The 14107-nt window shown below is 41.1% G+C and overlaps 2 protein-coding genes across 2 annotated transcripts in view; one reads left to right on the top strand and one right to left on the bottom strand.

The window, feature by feature from the left end:
- Nucleotides 1-13852, top strand: part of LOC125955396 (uncharacterized) — a 52126-nt gene extending 38274 nt beyond the window's left edge. The window contains exons 6-8 of the mRNA XM_049686531.1: nucleotides 6058-6401; nucleotides 13035-13057; nucleotides 13567-13852. Coding sequence (XP_049542488.1) covers nucleotides 6058-6401; nucleotides 13035-13057; nucleotides 13567-13852 — 653 coding nt within the window. The remainder of the gene's footprint in view (nucleotides 1-6057; nucleotides 6402-13034; nucleotides 13058-13566) is intronic.
- LOC125955395 (uncharacterized) overlaps nucleotides 13849-14107 on the bottom strand; it is a 6597-nt gene continuing 6338 nt past the window's right edge. Inside the window, exon 4 of the mRNA XM_049686530.1 lies at nucleotides 13849-14028. Coding sequence (XP_049542487.1) covers nucleotides 13849-14028 — 180 coding nt within the window. The remainder of the gene's footprint in view (nucleotides 14029-14107) is intronic.

Below are 14107 nucleotides of genomic sequence, written 5' to 3'. Positions count from 1 at the left end.
GCGTTTAGGAATGCTTACGGGGTCCTCCGTGGCTCAAGCGTGTCTCGGGAGACATACCCTGCCCGACTGCGGACCCTACGGTGCAGTCGAGGGCAAGGTGATGGCGCCTGTTACGGATGAGGAGTGACAACTAGCAGCTCACAGCCTGGTCCCGGGCAAAGCACCCGGTCCGGATGGACTCCTAAACATCGCCCTGCTATCCTGTCCCGCTATGTTTCGGAAGGCGCTTCAAAAGTGCCGGGAGGAGTGCGTATTTCCGGACCGCTGGAAACGTCAGAAGCTTTTGCGTTTGCCAAAAACCCGGTACGCCTCATCCTATAGACCGATCTGCCTGTTGGATACCACGGGCAAACTCCTTGAGCGCCTGATCCTTAACAGGCTGACGGCGTTCACCGAGGGAGCCAATGACCTGTCTGATAGATTCGAATGGTTGTTGCATCTGCTAACAGGGCACGTATTCAAAGACGTTCAGGTGAGCCGTTCTGTGCTGTTGTTACGATTGACGTGAAGAACGCTTTCAACAACCTTTGCCGCATGCTTCGGAGCTACTTTGAGGATCGAGTACTGATCTATGACACCGACCGACGGACCACAGGAAGTGCAGCTTACGGTTGGCGTTCCCCAAGGATCCGTTCTAGGGCCAACACTCAGGAACGTGATATATGGATGAGGTCCTGCGGCTGAGACTTCCGGTCGGGACTTTGATCGTTGGCTTTGCCGATGATATGGTCCTGACGGTCAGTGGCCAGAGCCTGAGCGAGGTGAAAGTTAACACGGAGCGCTCGATCGAAGCCGTGCAAACGTGGATGTTTGGGGTGGGGCTTAAGGTCGCCCATCATGCGAGATATTAATTGACCTCGATGGTCTAGTGGTTCGGTCTCAGGAGGCGATCAGGTACCTCGGGGTGATGGTAGATCGCAGGCTTACCTTCGGCAGCCACGTTGATCATGCTACCACTAAGGCGCTTGGGGCCCTTAACGCTCTTTCGGCCATTATGCGTGGTGCGGGAGGCATTAGTTGCTCGAGGAAGAGGTTACTAGCCAGCATAGTCACTTCGGTATTGCGTTACGCGTGTCCTGTTCGCGGGCAGAGGTCGATGGACGTATCGTCTAATTCCCAATGTCGAGAGATGGCTGTCTCGTAAGTACGATGAGATCAACCCTTGCCTCGTCCAGTTCCTATCGGTACATGTGTGTTTCAGGAAGAATCTTCACTGTACTCAGCGTACGCCGTCGCCAGACTGCCCGACCTGCGTCGGCTTTCAGCACCGCTAGCAACTGCGTTGGCCGCATAATGGAGAGACTACGCGTGGAATGGCGGGAGTTCCAGCGTTCTCAGGCCGCTGGCGACGACCAGCAACAAATGCATAGGTTAAAAGGGAAAACAAGCGGATGTTCCTCGGACATCCTTAATCGACCTTGAGACCCACCGTGGCTGGGGAAAAACCTATGCCTTGGCGCAACCTTTAGGTGCTTAGGCACGGTCCGTCTTAGTTTTGGGAGAAACGGTTTTTCGGGAGTGACGAGTATGTAAGATGGTTTGAACAACGTCATTCCAAAAAGTTTAGTCGCTTCAGACTTGTGTTGTTACGGTGCAAGTGCCTCGGCACTGCCACCCTCGCTGTGAGTCATCTCGAAAGAGGCACACAGCGACAGGGCGGTAACGGGAAACCAAGCTAGTGGTTTAGTGGGTGAGAGACCCACACTGTTACTGAGGACTTTCCTCAGGTTCGTACATTAGTATTCCACCTAGTTTGTCAAACGGGACGTATGGTGAGGTGATTGCAAGACCTTTCAAACGCGTATAGTGTTGGTAGAATCGGTGAAGCCGTTTTCTAGAAAAGCCTAATTCGAACTTTTGCCCCTCCTTACTGTATGTAAGGACGTTTTGTTCCATAATAGCATAATCATTTGGTTTGGTTACGTTTTGCTTGTCTTTTTGCTTGAACGAGAGAGTTAGAGTAATGAAAAGTCCTACGTCCTAAAAGTATCTTCCTGTTTAGCGGGTTTACATTGTTGTTGTACAATTCGTGGCAAAACACTAACGTTTGAAATTATTTCGTGAGGCTTAGTGTAACGGGTTGGGGCGATCCGGGTGCGACTTTATGAAGACTCGAACCGCTGGCGTTCCACGGGCCGAACGCGGACTTCTACTTACTTCAGCTGGCAGGACGCTAATCGTAACAAAAGACGACGGAGCGGGGCTTGCGTATAACGCATTGACCGGTATCCGTGTATAACTTATTAGAGAGTTCCTGGTCATTTGATTGAAATCGCGCTGTGAATCTGAAAAATTCAATCAGTTACAGAGTGGGTCATACGCTAGCGTTGTTTGCCGTTCTCCTATCAGAATAAAACAGAACACTGTGATTTCTCTAAGTAGAATGACGATTTATTCAAAGTTCCAAAGGGTTTATATACCCTTTTCGTTTCCTATCATCGATAGGTGCGAGCGAAATGGATGATCTCGTTCCAAAAGTCACATATTTAGAAAATACGTTTCGGATATACCGCATGCCTTAAATGCTACCACATGCAGTGATGCACTTGTCGCCTATTGCGTCGGTCGTTAATCTATTTTCCTATGTCCGACCTTCGTGCATCTGCATACGATGCGGCATCCTAGCGAGGTTTTTTAGGTTTGTTATAACCATCGTCTGTTATTTTTAAAATTATAACTTCACGTTGGTGCGATACGAAATTCCTAACCGTGAATATGATGCAGTTTTCCCGTTTTCGACACAAAAAGATCGCGGAAATATGCGGTTTCGTACGACCGCACCAAAATGCCGCTCGCTAGGAGATGATTAATTAACGTATGCGTTAAAAAAGAGACAAAATTTGAATGGCGATAAGAAAAAAAACTTAGACAAATTATGGAGATCTGTAAACTACATTTAGAAGGTCTTTTATCACATTTTACACAAAATTCTGGCTGCACAATTCTGAGAACCATTTCGGTAGTTAGCTGGATTTTTCGACATGAAGGTCGATAACACGTTTGCACACTTGTTTTCCAGGTATTTCTGTGGTTTTCCTATCAATTCTTTCTCCGTTTTCGCCACAAAGTTGTTGCAATAAATGCTACGATGTAGGTTAGGAGCGAATTTTCCGATGGGATGCAGCTGGTGGACGTTGGGCGAGTTCATCGACTTAGGTACCATATCGATATTAACCCTCGGTTGGGCACCCGGCGTTTACCCCTTCGTTGGGCACCCGGGTACCCGGGTACCCAGCTCATGTGCATTGCATAGTTAAGTGATTGTTCCGCCGTTTTCATTAGTTTTCTGGCAAAAATAGTGCACAAGAACTAATTTAAGGGTCTTGGAAAAGTGTTTTTGTTTCAAAATCAAAACAAAATGCATTAAAAAACAATAAAAACAAGGAACATAATATCATTGAGACCATTCTCTACCGAGTACATCGCATAGCAAGCATTAAAATCCAAAAATGATGGTTTTTCCGTAATTGTTTCAATGAAATTAATTATTTCTTCGAATAAAACTGTTTTGCATCGTTAAAAGCTCTTGCATAACCCACACAATTGATACTAGTGATGCTGACCATGGTGACCGACATAGCCAACACTTTCGTCATACCATACCATTTGTACGAATTGATGTTGCAGATGTGAAAGGTACATAATTTTCAGTAAGAGAGGAATGTACAATGCGAAATAGTAATTTTGTAAAACATTACATTGGTATTCCTCACAAATTTACGAGCAGCTATTCATATCAAGGTACCTTCACGTTTACACAATACATTCGCGCAAAGCTAACAGTGTATAGTAAAGAAGTTTCCGTGTATTTTAAAATGTATTATTTTTTAATCTGTTACTTATTAGATTACCACCGGGCAATCATTTTCTGGCTGATAGATAAGTATTCACGCCAGAGAAGTAGAATATTTGATGTCTTACCCGGGAGAAACAGAATCATCACAATCGATCAGCTACTTGCAATTAGTTTACTTGTTATTGTCGCAGAACTTCACACATATTGGAGCTTTGCAAGGAACAATAAGCAACAAAATCTTTTTTCGTTATCCGTCACATTCATATAATTTTTAGAAAACAACATGTGAGGTGTGCAAAAGTAGTATGAACGGCGACTACTTCATCCGCAAGGGGAAAAGTTTTCTAGTCATCTAATTGAAATTTGCTTGAATGCGCAAGTTGTAAGATTGATTGTTAGGTTTTTGAAAAAATTGAAATATGGAACATTTTTTGGTAAAATGAAATTCCCAAATACTAAATCAACTACAGGGTATATGAATCTAAATTATCGCGGTGCCTTCCACTTCCATCAGAGCTCTCACTTGGGTCAACCGAAACCCCACCTTAAGTCTTTTGAATCAAAATAAACGAATGGTTTACTCTTATGTTATGAAAATGGCATTGTACAAACCATTTTTAATCAGTATGAGAAATAATGTATAGCTGAAATTGCACATAAAGGGCTGAATAATGTGTTACTTATTTTTCTCCTATTGCTGGTGTTATAATGCAACAATAATTAAAATTTGAATTTATTTTCATTAAAATATTGTAGTTTACTTATTTAACAATTGATAGACCCGAGTATATTGATAAATGTTGATCAAAAGCATTGTTTTGTGTTTATAAACATAGCTCATATGCATAGGCAACGCGCTGGGTACCCGGGTACCCGGGTGCCACTGGGCGTATGTTATTTTTGTCGGCCCATAATTACCTTTAAATATTAGTTATCAAATCAATTCCGATGCCAATTCGGCGTGAAATGAGTTGTACTTTGGGGATCCGGAGTTTCGTGAAAAAATATTTACGGGAAGTCATTCATTTTTTCGCTGAAACTTGAAATGGATACCCGGGTACCCGGGTGCCCAACCGAGGGTTAATACGGTAATGAACAGGACCTCCTCCTCCTAAAATCAAACTGGCTTCCAGAAAGGCCCCGGGCTCCATCAAGCTCTTCAGTATTAGATGCTCTAGGAGTCCCTGTCCATGGTGTCTAGCAGACATATCGGCTGGTAGGACAAGGCGTCCTTAGAGTTCCTGCCAGGTTTTAGCCACAGCAGAAGCTTCTGTCGTTTCCATCGGTCTGGAAACACGACATTATCCAGGCACCTTAGTAGCGCTCTCCGGAACATTTCGAGATAGCACTGCTCACAGTGTACAATAGGCCTGTCAACCTTGCTGTTGCATGAATGGTGCACTAACTTTTATCATCGGTGACACCGGGTAGAGATTTAGCAGCGATCTCAGAGAGCAGCCAGTCAATCCGTCAGCTTCTAAACCTTGCAGAGAAACTCGTCAATCAGCTGGTACTTTCTGTGTCTTGGCGAGCACCGTATCAGGCTTCTCTGTTCGAACGCAATCCCGTGTAGCATGCTTTCGTGGTCGCATATGTAACGACATTACTTTCTTTTCTTTTTTTTCGCCTCCTAATCTAGCTTTCTTGTATGCCGATTGATTCGAAGAAACTGGGAAAACTTGCTGTAACTGCTTGTACGAGTTATTCGAAGCATCAAATGGCGCCTTCAGATCCATCCTTGCCCTCTGAGGGCAAAAAGGTTCACGAGCATCACGATTCTCAAAAAGTCCAAAGCAATCTAACGGGACTGAAACATGCGCTCCATGGAACATCGTATCAATTGAAGTTTGGGATAGTTGTTTGCCTGGCAAATGCCAAAAAGGCTTTCGACCCGGCCGCGGCGGAGGATCCTACAGCTGGAAAGTTCGATGACATCGTGTATAACTTCGAAGATGGCGAAAAGAAAGGAATACTAAAGATACAAGTCAAACACAAACTGGGATCGCCTGCCCCCAAAATAACGGTGAAGGATTTCACAACCATCGGTGATACGAAGAATCCCTTTGCTATTCTAAAGTACTTCACCTCATTCTGCGATCAACAACAATCAACAACCGATCTGGAAGGATTTATCATATGCACCAATGCAGATATCAACGACAAGGCAAATAATATTTGGAAAACTGTCGAACCAGCTGTCACGGACGATTCAACAACATCTCTGGATTCCTATGTCTCATCATTATTTGATAGAATTGGAGGTAAATACTATCAATTGGACTACGATAAACTATGGACTGCGGACGGTATGTTTAGTAATTTTCATCAATTATTACGGAAATGTTCCAAGCGTTCTAGGCTAGCCAGACTACTGGTCGAAGCTACTAAACCCAACAAGAAGATTACGTACAGCAATTCCCTCTTTAAAGAGTATCGTCAAGCAATTTTGAATGTAATAGATAGGAATGAAGCTTCAACGAGTGATTCATACGGGTTTACAAAAGAATTTCTGGATTCATCCTTCTCCAACTCAATGCCAGGATATGAAGCATTTAGACAAGAGTTTGAAGATCAATACCGAGAAGAATTCACGATCGAGGGATGTGTATGGGATGATTTGAAATTGAAACGGGTCCATGTTTCGAAACCATTTCTGTTGGATGAAAAAAATCAATATTCTTCCACAGATTCATTCCCAGATGATAATGCGGATGATTCCCTCAAATTGTTTTGTGATCGGTTTCGTCTGTTTTGTGGCACTTACAGTGAGCAAGGGTTGGATGACGCAATAGCAGAAATTTGGAGAAGCTTGCATGTTGATTATGATCACATGGCTATTGGTCAACGGAAAAGATGTCTTGAAGAAAAAGTAGCTACCAAAATACTATTTAAAACCAATTTTGATTGGCTGATGGATCCATTTGCCAAACCACTGCATTCAGAGAATATAAAAAAGGATTTCGAAAATATTGAAAACATTCTATCACACATCAAATTAAAGAGTATTTCAGATAAATTACGCAGAAAAGTTGTGACGTCGCCATTTCGAATAAGTCACGACGTTCTTGAAGCTTCTAGCTTATACAAGCGAGTTGAAATAGAAAGCTTTCTGCAGCTTGAGGCATACGACATTCCTTTTGGGGCGACGGTAATATCAGACATTTTGCTTGTACAGGGTAAAGAACCGATTTTCCTCGAAGAATTAGATTTCCCTAACGATTCCAAACACGCAGAGAGCATTTTTTCATCCCTTCCTGTACACGCCAAATGTTTAATAATCATCTGTAATGGAATGCACACTGTGCGAGTAGATATGTTTAAAAATTATGAAATGCAAGTGTTTCTTATCAAGAAACCCAGCAACAAACAATCAAATAACCAAGTAGAATCAGTTGACCTTAGTGAGTTTCGTGTACGCGACTTGATCGAACAATCATGGAATCAGTTTCTTTGTGAAACCATTCCTATATGTACTACAACCATTTTGTCGTCCAAGATATTCCAGAATAATTTCCAAGAACTTCCAATCGAACAAGTTATTAAACTGTTGTACTGGGGAAGGCAAATGGACGAGAACCAAGAAATTTCGAAGAAATATCGTGAAATCGAAAGTACTTATGTTCATCGTCCTTGGGTTGACGAGGAAAGCAACATCCAAGCAGAGAATAGATGGTGGAATGAAAACTCTGACGTTTATAAAAGCATAAAAGAACCCAACAAGGAAGGAGTGAGCATTAAGGAAATAACAGAAATTTTTAAGAAAGAAGAGACTTTTATTAAAATGTTCGGGAAGGGAGATAATCCAGAGGAAAAACGCGAAACAATCGTTGGTATTGAAGGAAAGAAAGTGTTGATATTGTTAGGAGAAGCAGGACAAGGAAAGTCAACCAACATCACATGGTTGACTTGGCATTTGCGGCACCGAAATCCTTCATCCTGGATTATTCGATGTAACTTATCCGATGATTGTTCTGACTTTAAACCATTTACACTTGGCCCAAAGAAAGAGGCTAGAAAGGTTATCGATGAAACCGAAGCGATGAGAATGTTGTACAAACTGCTTCGTTCATCACTTCAACTAGATCGAGAATTGGCTGAGAAGTGTTCGAAATATTTAGTTTTTTCTGATGGAGAAGCAAATGTGAGCGAAGATCTGACACTAAATCACGGTCCACCGTTAAACAGCTTAATCCAACTGCTCGTATTCAAAGAAAAATTTAATGCAGGGGAATTGATATTGTTGTTGGATGGGTTTGATGAAATAGCACCTCATTATAAAGAGGTGGTTTTAAAGTTCCTCTCTCTGTTTGAACTATTTAAAGGAGTAGGGAAAATATATCTCACCAGCCGCCCGTATGGTTTCAAAGAGCAATTTGGAAAGGCATTCAAAGATCCTTCATTTTTTAAATTGAAACCTCTATCGCTTCAGGATAAAGCATTAATTCTATTCAAGATAATCAACGTGAAATGGAATAATGGAAATACTGACAATGAAGAGGTATCTGATTTCTATAAATCGTTGTGTTACATGGTACTTTGTAGTTTAGGTAGCATGAGTGATGTTCCATTAAACCTGATGATGGCTGTGGACATTCTGGGGGATCGTATTTATAATAATGAAACTATAAACCAACAGCTTTCTTCTCAAACGTTCAAGATAAAGCTATTTGAGCCGATCTCACACTTATCAAAGGCGTCGTTTATTGTTGAAGAGTTTGTGAAGGTAAAGATCCGACATCGCCTCTATGACAAAAAAGGGGGAGATAAAAATATAGCAGATAATCCAGAAGAAATTGAAAGATTTGAAAATGCCATAGATGAAGTGAAACTGCTCCATGGATTAGAGGCATTACATGTGTTGTTCAACGAGAATGAGCGGAATATTATCTTATCGGCAAATGAGGTCCGAGAGGCTGAGGATTACGAGAAAAAAATACATGAAGGCAGTGAAAAAACTGGAATAATTCATAGCACCGGTGATGGGAGAGTAAGATTTATTCATCGTACATTCGTTGAATATTTGGCTGCTTGGTGGATTGTCAAGCGGCGAGTAGAAGGCAATCAACAATACAGGAAAAAGATATCTTGCCTTGAGTCGTTCTGGGATGAGGAACGTACAGAGCTACGGGAGAATATTGACACTATTCTTGCCAAACGCCATTCACTACATCTGGCTATTATTGAGTGTGATTTCAACAAAGTAGAATCATTGCTTTCTTCCAATCCAAACTCGCTCTATGAGAAAGACGATGGAAAAAGAACTCCATTGCATTTAATTGCATCATATTACGACTTTGAAATGGATTGGCCACACTTTTTGCCAGATTCCATGAAATCCTTCACAATAAACGCAAAAGAAAAATTATTTGGATGGACGGCTTTGGATTATGCTTTTCATAGGGACAAACCCGGGTTGATATGTTATCTCTTGCATCACGGGGCTTCGATTAATGTAGATTTTCTTTACGAACATGTAGCTTCAGCTGGTGAAGATAAAATTTGCAAAGCTGCAAAATATGCTAGATATGTTATGGGATATTGGAGCAGTAAGGCAGTCGAGAATAGGTCACACGATGCTTACAGAAAGATAAAGCAATTCTGTGATAAAGTGGTTGCTGACTTGGTCAACGACACAACTGCAACGACGATAGGTGACGATAATGAGTGCAGCGGTAATAAAATGGTAAAAGATATTATTGCTGAAGATTCGGTTTGGATGCTGGAAAGTGTAATTCAAAAGTGCGCTGGTAAGAAACACTTCGTTCGAATGATAAGGAATTCATATTTCAATTTTGAGTTGGAAAGACAATCGATGATGGTCCTGAAATGCTTTAGAACCAATGATCCATCCATTTTAAATGACGACTATCTATGGCATTGCATAGTACTGTCTTTAATAAAGAATAACAAAGATGAATTCAAGTATTTTTTCGATCTCTACTGTTTTCGAATTAAGATCAAAGATTTTCAACCCGGTTCAATTCCTTCCATTCAAAGCGATTCTATTAATTGTTCGATTCAAAGTGATGTAGATAGATATCTCATTGATTACGTCGAAAACAATATGAAACGATTAGTTGTCTATTTCAAAATTAACATATGTTTTTCAAGATTAGAAATACAAAGTGAAATTATGATTGATGAAAACATTCTCTCGTTGCTGGTTTTATGTGTGGCAACAGTAAGACCATCTATGCTTAGGTATATGAAAGAGTCATGCATGTTGAATCTTTGCGCTAGCTTTGTCTATTCTCTAGCAATGATAACTAATCACTTATTTTCGAAACTAAATCTTGAGACTGTAATAAATCCAAGCAAGGCATATGAATGTCTGTTGGACCAGACATCGAATATAAGCGACAGCGAAGCGAATAAAATGCTTCGTCTCGCCATAACATCTGATCTTTTTCAATTCGCAAAATGTCTGATAGAGCGATACAATATCGACTTCCAGGCTGTTGATGAACTAAAGGGTTGGAATGTTTTCCATTTATGTGCTTCAAATCAACGCTCATTTTGGGCTGAACAAATAATCGAAGTTAATGATGACGATGATGATGATGACGATGAAGATGATGACGATGATGATGATGACAATGACAACAGAGCTTCTTATGTTGATGGTAATAAAACTAATTTATTCCGTTACATGCTATCAAAAGCAAGCGACATGGACTGTTTTGGTGTTTTCGATAAGAAAGGACGAAGCATTCTCCACCTCGCCATGGAAAATCAACAGAGAGACATAGTTTTACTCATTGTGGCTCGAAAAGTGGGGCTCAATGCTTTAAATGAAATCAACTCCCTACGTGGTGATGCCATATCAAACATAATACTCTGCTTCTATGCGATTCAAGAGATTTCGAAATCGGTTGCAGAGAAAAGGTGGCATTGGAAAGTACTTTGTATGTTGTACAGGCAAATAGCTAAGATTTCATTAACGAACCGCGAGGAATCACAAGAGTTAAATAATGGCTACTTGTTACTAAAAAAGAATGCCAAAGAGCTGTACGAAATGGCAATGAAATGTAGATCCTTATACCTGCTGTACTATTTGCATCGTGAGTTTCCTGACGCGATTTCACCACCGATTTATGATGTTGGTTGGTTAGTTTGCACAGCAAGGAGCCTATATTCGTCAGACTTCCTTCCTGTCACCTACTGGATGCTCAATTCAAACGACGTTGATCAGTATGCTGATTTGTATGAAATTGTTGAAAAATGTGATGATGAAGGATATGAACTGACTTCAGTAAATTTAGAGGAATTGGTCAACCAAGTTGAAACGATTCTATCGGCCAACAGATCGGTGGAAGAGATTTGTAAATTGAAGCTCTTGACCCTTGCTGTATGCTTGAAACAAGAATCAATGATAAAACATTTATGTGAAACATTGAAAGTAAATATCGATTGGAAGGTTCTAATCGATATTATGGAAATTGCACATCAGTCATATATTGATGAACCGGGAACTATATACATAGACTTGTGTGCGTTCAGTTGGCCTGATTTTGTTCCGATTTTCACATATCTCTTTGAACGAATCACAAATCTTGGCGAAAAAGATGCCGAGGGAGCAAATGTGTTACATCTTGCGACACAAAATGGACTCGGCTGTATGGCCAAGTTCTTGATTAAACACAACATGGTCAATGTCATGACCGTCAATGAGCAGAATGGATGGAATATCTTCCACTACTATGGTTCATGTAAGTGTATCTGGAAATGTAGCGTAACTGAAAATGATTATCTATTACCTTTTATAACTAAACGGGTTCTTGAGATCACATCCGATGTTATTTATATCAAAGACCTGACGGAAAGTCGCAGGAATAAACTCAAGGAGCTTTGCTTCAACAGTATCGAAGAAAGAAAGAGTGTAATCCATGTTGCTGTTGAGGCTGGTACCATTGGAACGGCAAAATACATCATAGAGTGTTATCTCGGAATGTACGACATAGACAAGCATGAAATAAGGAATTCAGACGAATGCGCGCGCTACAGAGAATGTTATGATGAGGTTTATCAAATAGCAGTACAACTTCCATTCAATGGATGGTGTGATTGCCTTTTATATAGATTAACTAAACTAATCCACAGATTCTCGCCAGAAAAAATTGAACATCTAACGGAACGAGGGAATGTAGAAGATCATATCGTTGAAGATACCTGCCGATCAGCAATCAAGTACAGATCGGTCACAATATTAGAGCATCTGATGATTGAGTATGAGGATCAGATGCGTCAAGCATTGGCTAGAAGCACCAACAACGAATTGCTTACCTGCATGAGGGAGTGCATCAGAAGGAACAGAACCAACATGTTCAAAGTGTTCGTTGGTCATTATCGCACCTTACAAGGCGTTGAACCAAGCATGGAGGTTGAGTTTGAGAAAGAGGAAAATGACAACATTGATTTAGCCACGATTGGTGAGGAGAATATAGAATGGCGAATCATAGATAAATTGCCCAATGATGTGACTTTGAATCGAGACTATCTGTCTCTGCTTATTCTGTCAGTTGCGTATGGAAGGCTCTCGATGACACGATTTTTGGTTGAAATGCTGGAGCTGGAGGTTAACAAATCATTGCTTCAATTAATCATGAAAGTGTTGGAAAAACGGTGGAATGAGAATTGTAAGACTGCAACGCCAGTATACGAATACCTCGCGAGCAGATGTGAAGGAAAACCTAATTTGTTGCATCTTTGCATACAAGCTGAGTGCTATAATATGCTCGAATACCTCATAAAAGAGAAAAAGCTTGACCCGAATGAAGTTGATTCGGAGAATGGATGGAATGCTGGTCACTATTGTGTTTCGGATCCGAGTATCTTGTCGGGTTACAAGGAATTTACTTGGTTGGTAGAAGAGTATAATATGGACTGTTTCGGTGTTTGTGATCGAAATGGTAGAAGTATTCTTCACTTTGCATTGGAAAATGGTTTCGATCGAGTAGTGCAGTTCTTAATTAATCACAGACTGGGCCTCAAAGGTGATGAACAAAAATGGTATGAATGTGACTCGGAGAAAACAAAAAAATACATAAATGAACTGCAACAAACTCTAGAAACGCTTCAGGAAAACATATCACAAGAAAAGCAACTGGATATACAGGCCATATTAGAGAATGTAACAGACCAAAAATTTGCCCTAACAACGTATGAACAATTGTTCAAAAATCAACCTTTATAAAAAGCATTTTTTGTTTATTTTTGTTATTGTCGCTCTGAACAATAGGATGTAGCTAAGCTAGATAGCATGTACATGTAGTAGTAGATTCGAGATAAATAGAATAAAAGATAAATATGACAAATATGTTATTTTTAATGGTTAGCTACATGATCACGCAACAATAATTTCGCTGTCTGAAGCGTTGAAGAAAGAAATGGCATATTGATCTGTTCCAGAGCGACTATATAGTAGATTTGGGTAAGTAAATAGATCGATGACCTCATAGCATAATCGTAGTCATCTTGCTTTCATCTAAACAATCGTTGAAGTAGTGGAATCGTTGTTTGTCTACTGTTGATGTTCTGGGTTTAATTTCATCAATCGATCGATAGGGAATTATAATAAATTTCATAGCTATGGCCATTGTATGCAATACGGGACGGTGAATAAGATGCCGGTACGAAGATGGTTAAAGATGTTCTTAATTTCCAATATGGCGATAAGACGCTACACCTCACGAAATTGCCTGATGATCAAAAAATGAAAAATATGATAAAAAATAACCTTTTTGGCTAAAAACGGCAACAACATGCTGCAGTTGGAAGTGGCCGACGGTGGAGGAGAGTACGAGTTCCGGGGGTGTTTACGAGCAGATGGATCTGAAGGCACAGGTTCCAACGCGTCCACTGCTAAGACATCGTTGTCAGTTGCGGTTGATCGATTTCCATCGTAAAGTGTCCGTTCCGTTGAAGACACTCGACGATGGAATGGACATCACCGGAGGGGGCCAGACCGCATCGAAACCGGAGATGATCGTTCGGAAGTGTACCAAGATCATTTCGAGTGAGGATCACACGTACATCGAGAGTAGCTCGAGCGATTAGGATGACGATAAGCTGTGCGGACGACGAACACGGACGTCGAAGGATGAGGACATTGTGCTGTCTCGGAAGGCCACTACGTCGGTAACGGTGATTCTCAGTGACGATAGGTTCACCGATGAGGAAGGTGAGAAGCTCGGACCACCGGAGATCGTGTCCGTACTCTCAATTTCCCTGGACTTTGATGAGGAGAGCATCATCCACAGAGCAGTGGAACATCAGCAGCGTGGGTTGGTAGAGGGAGGGAGGGAAGGGAGC

This window comes from Anopheles darlingi, chromosome 3, assembly GCF_943734745.1.
Source record: "Anopheles darlingi chromosome 3, idAnoDarlMG_H_01, whole genome shotgun sequence".
In the NCBI taxonomy this organism is placed as follows: domain Eukaryota; kingdom Metazoa; phylum Arthropoda; class Insecta; order Diptera; family Culicidae; genus Anopheles; species Anopheles darlingi.
The sequence above is the reverse complement of the archived record's forward strand: the minus strand, read 5'-3'. Positions and strand labels throughout refer to the sequence as shown.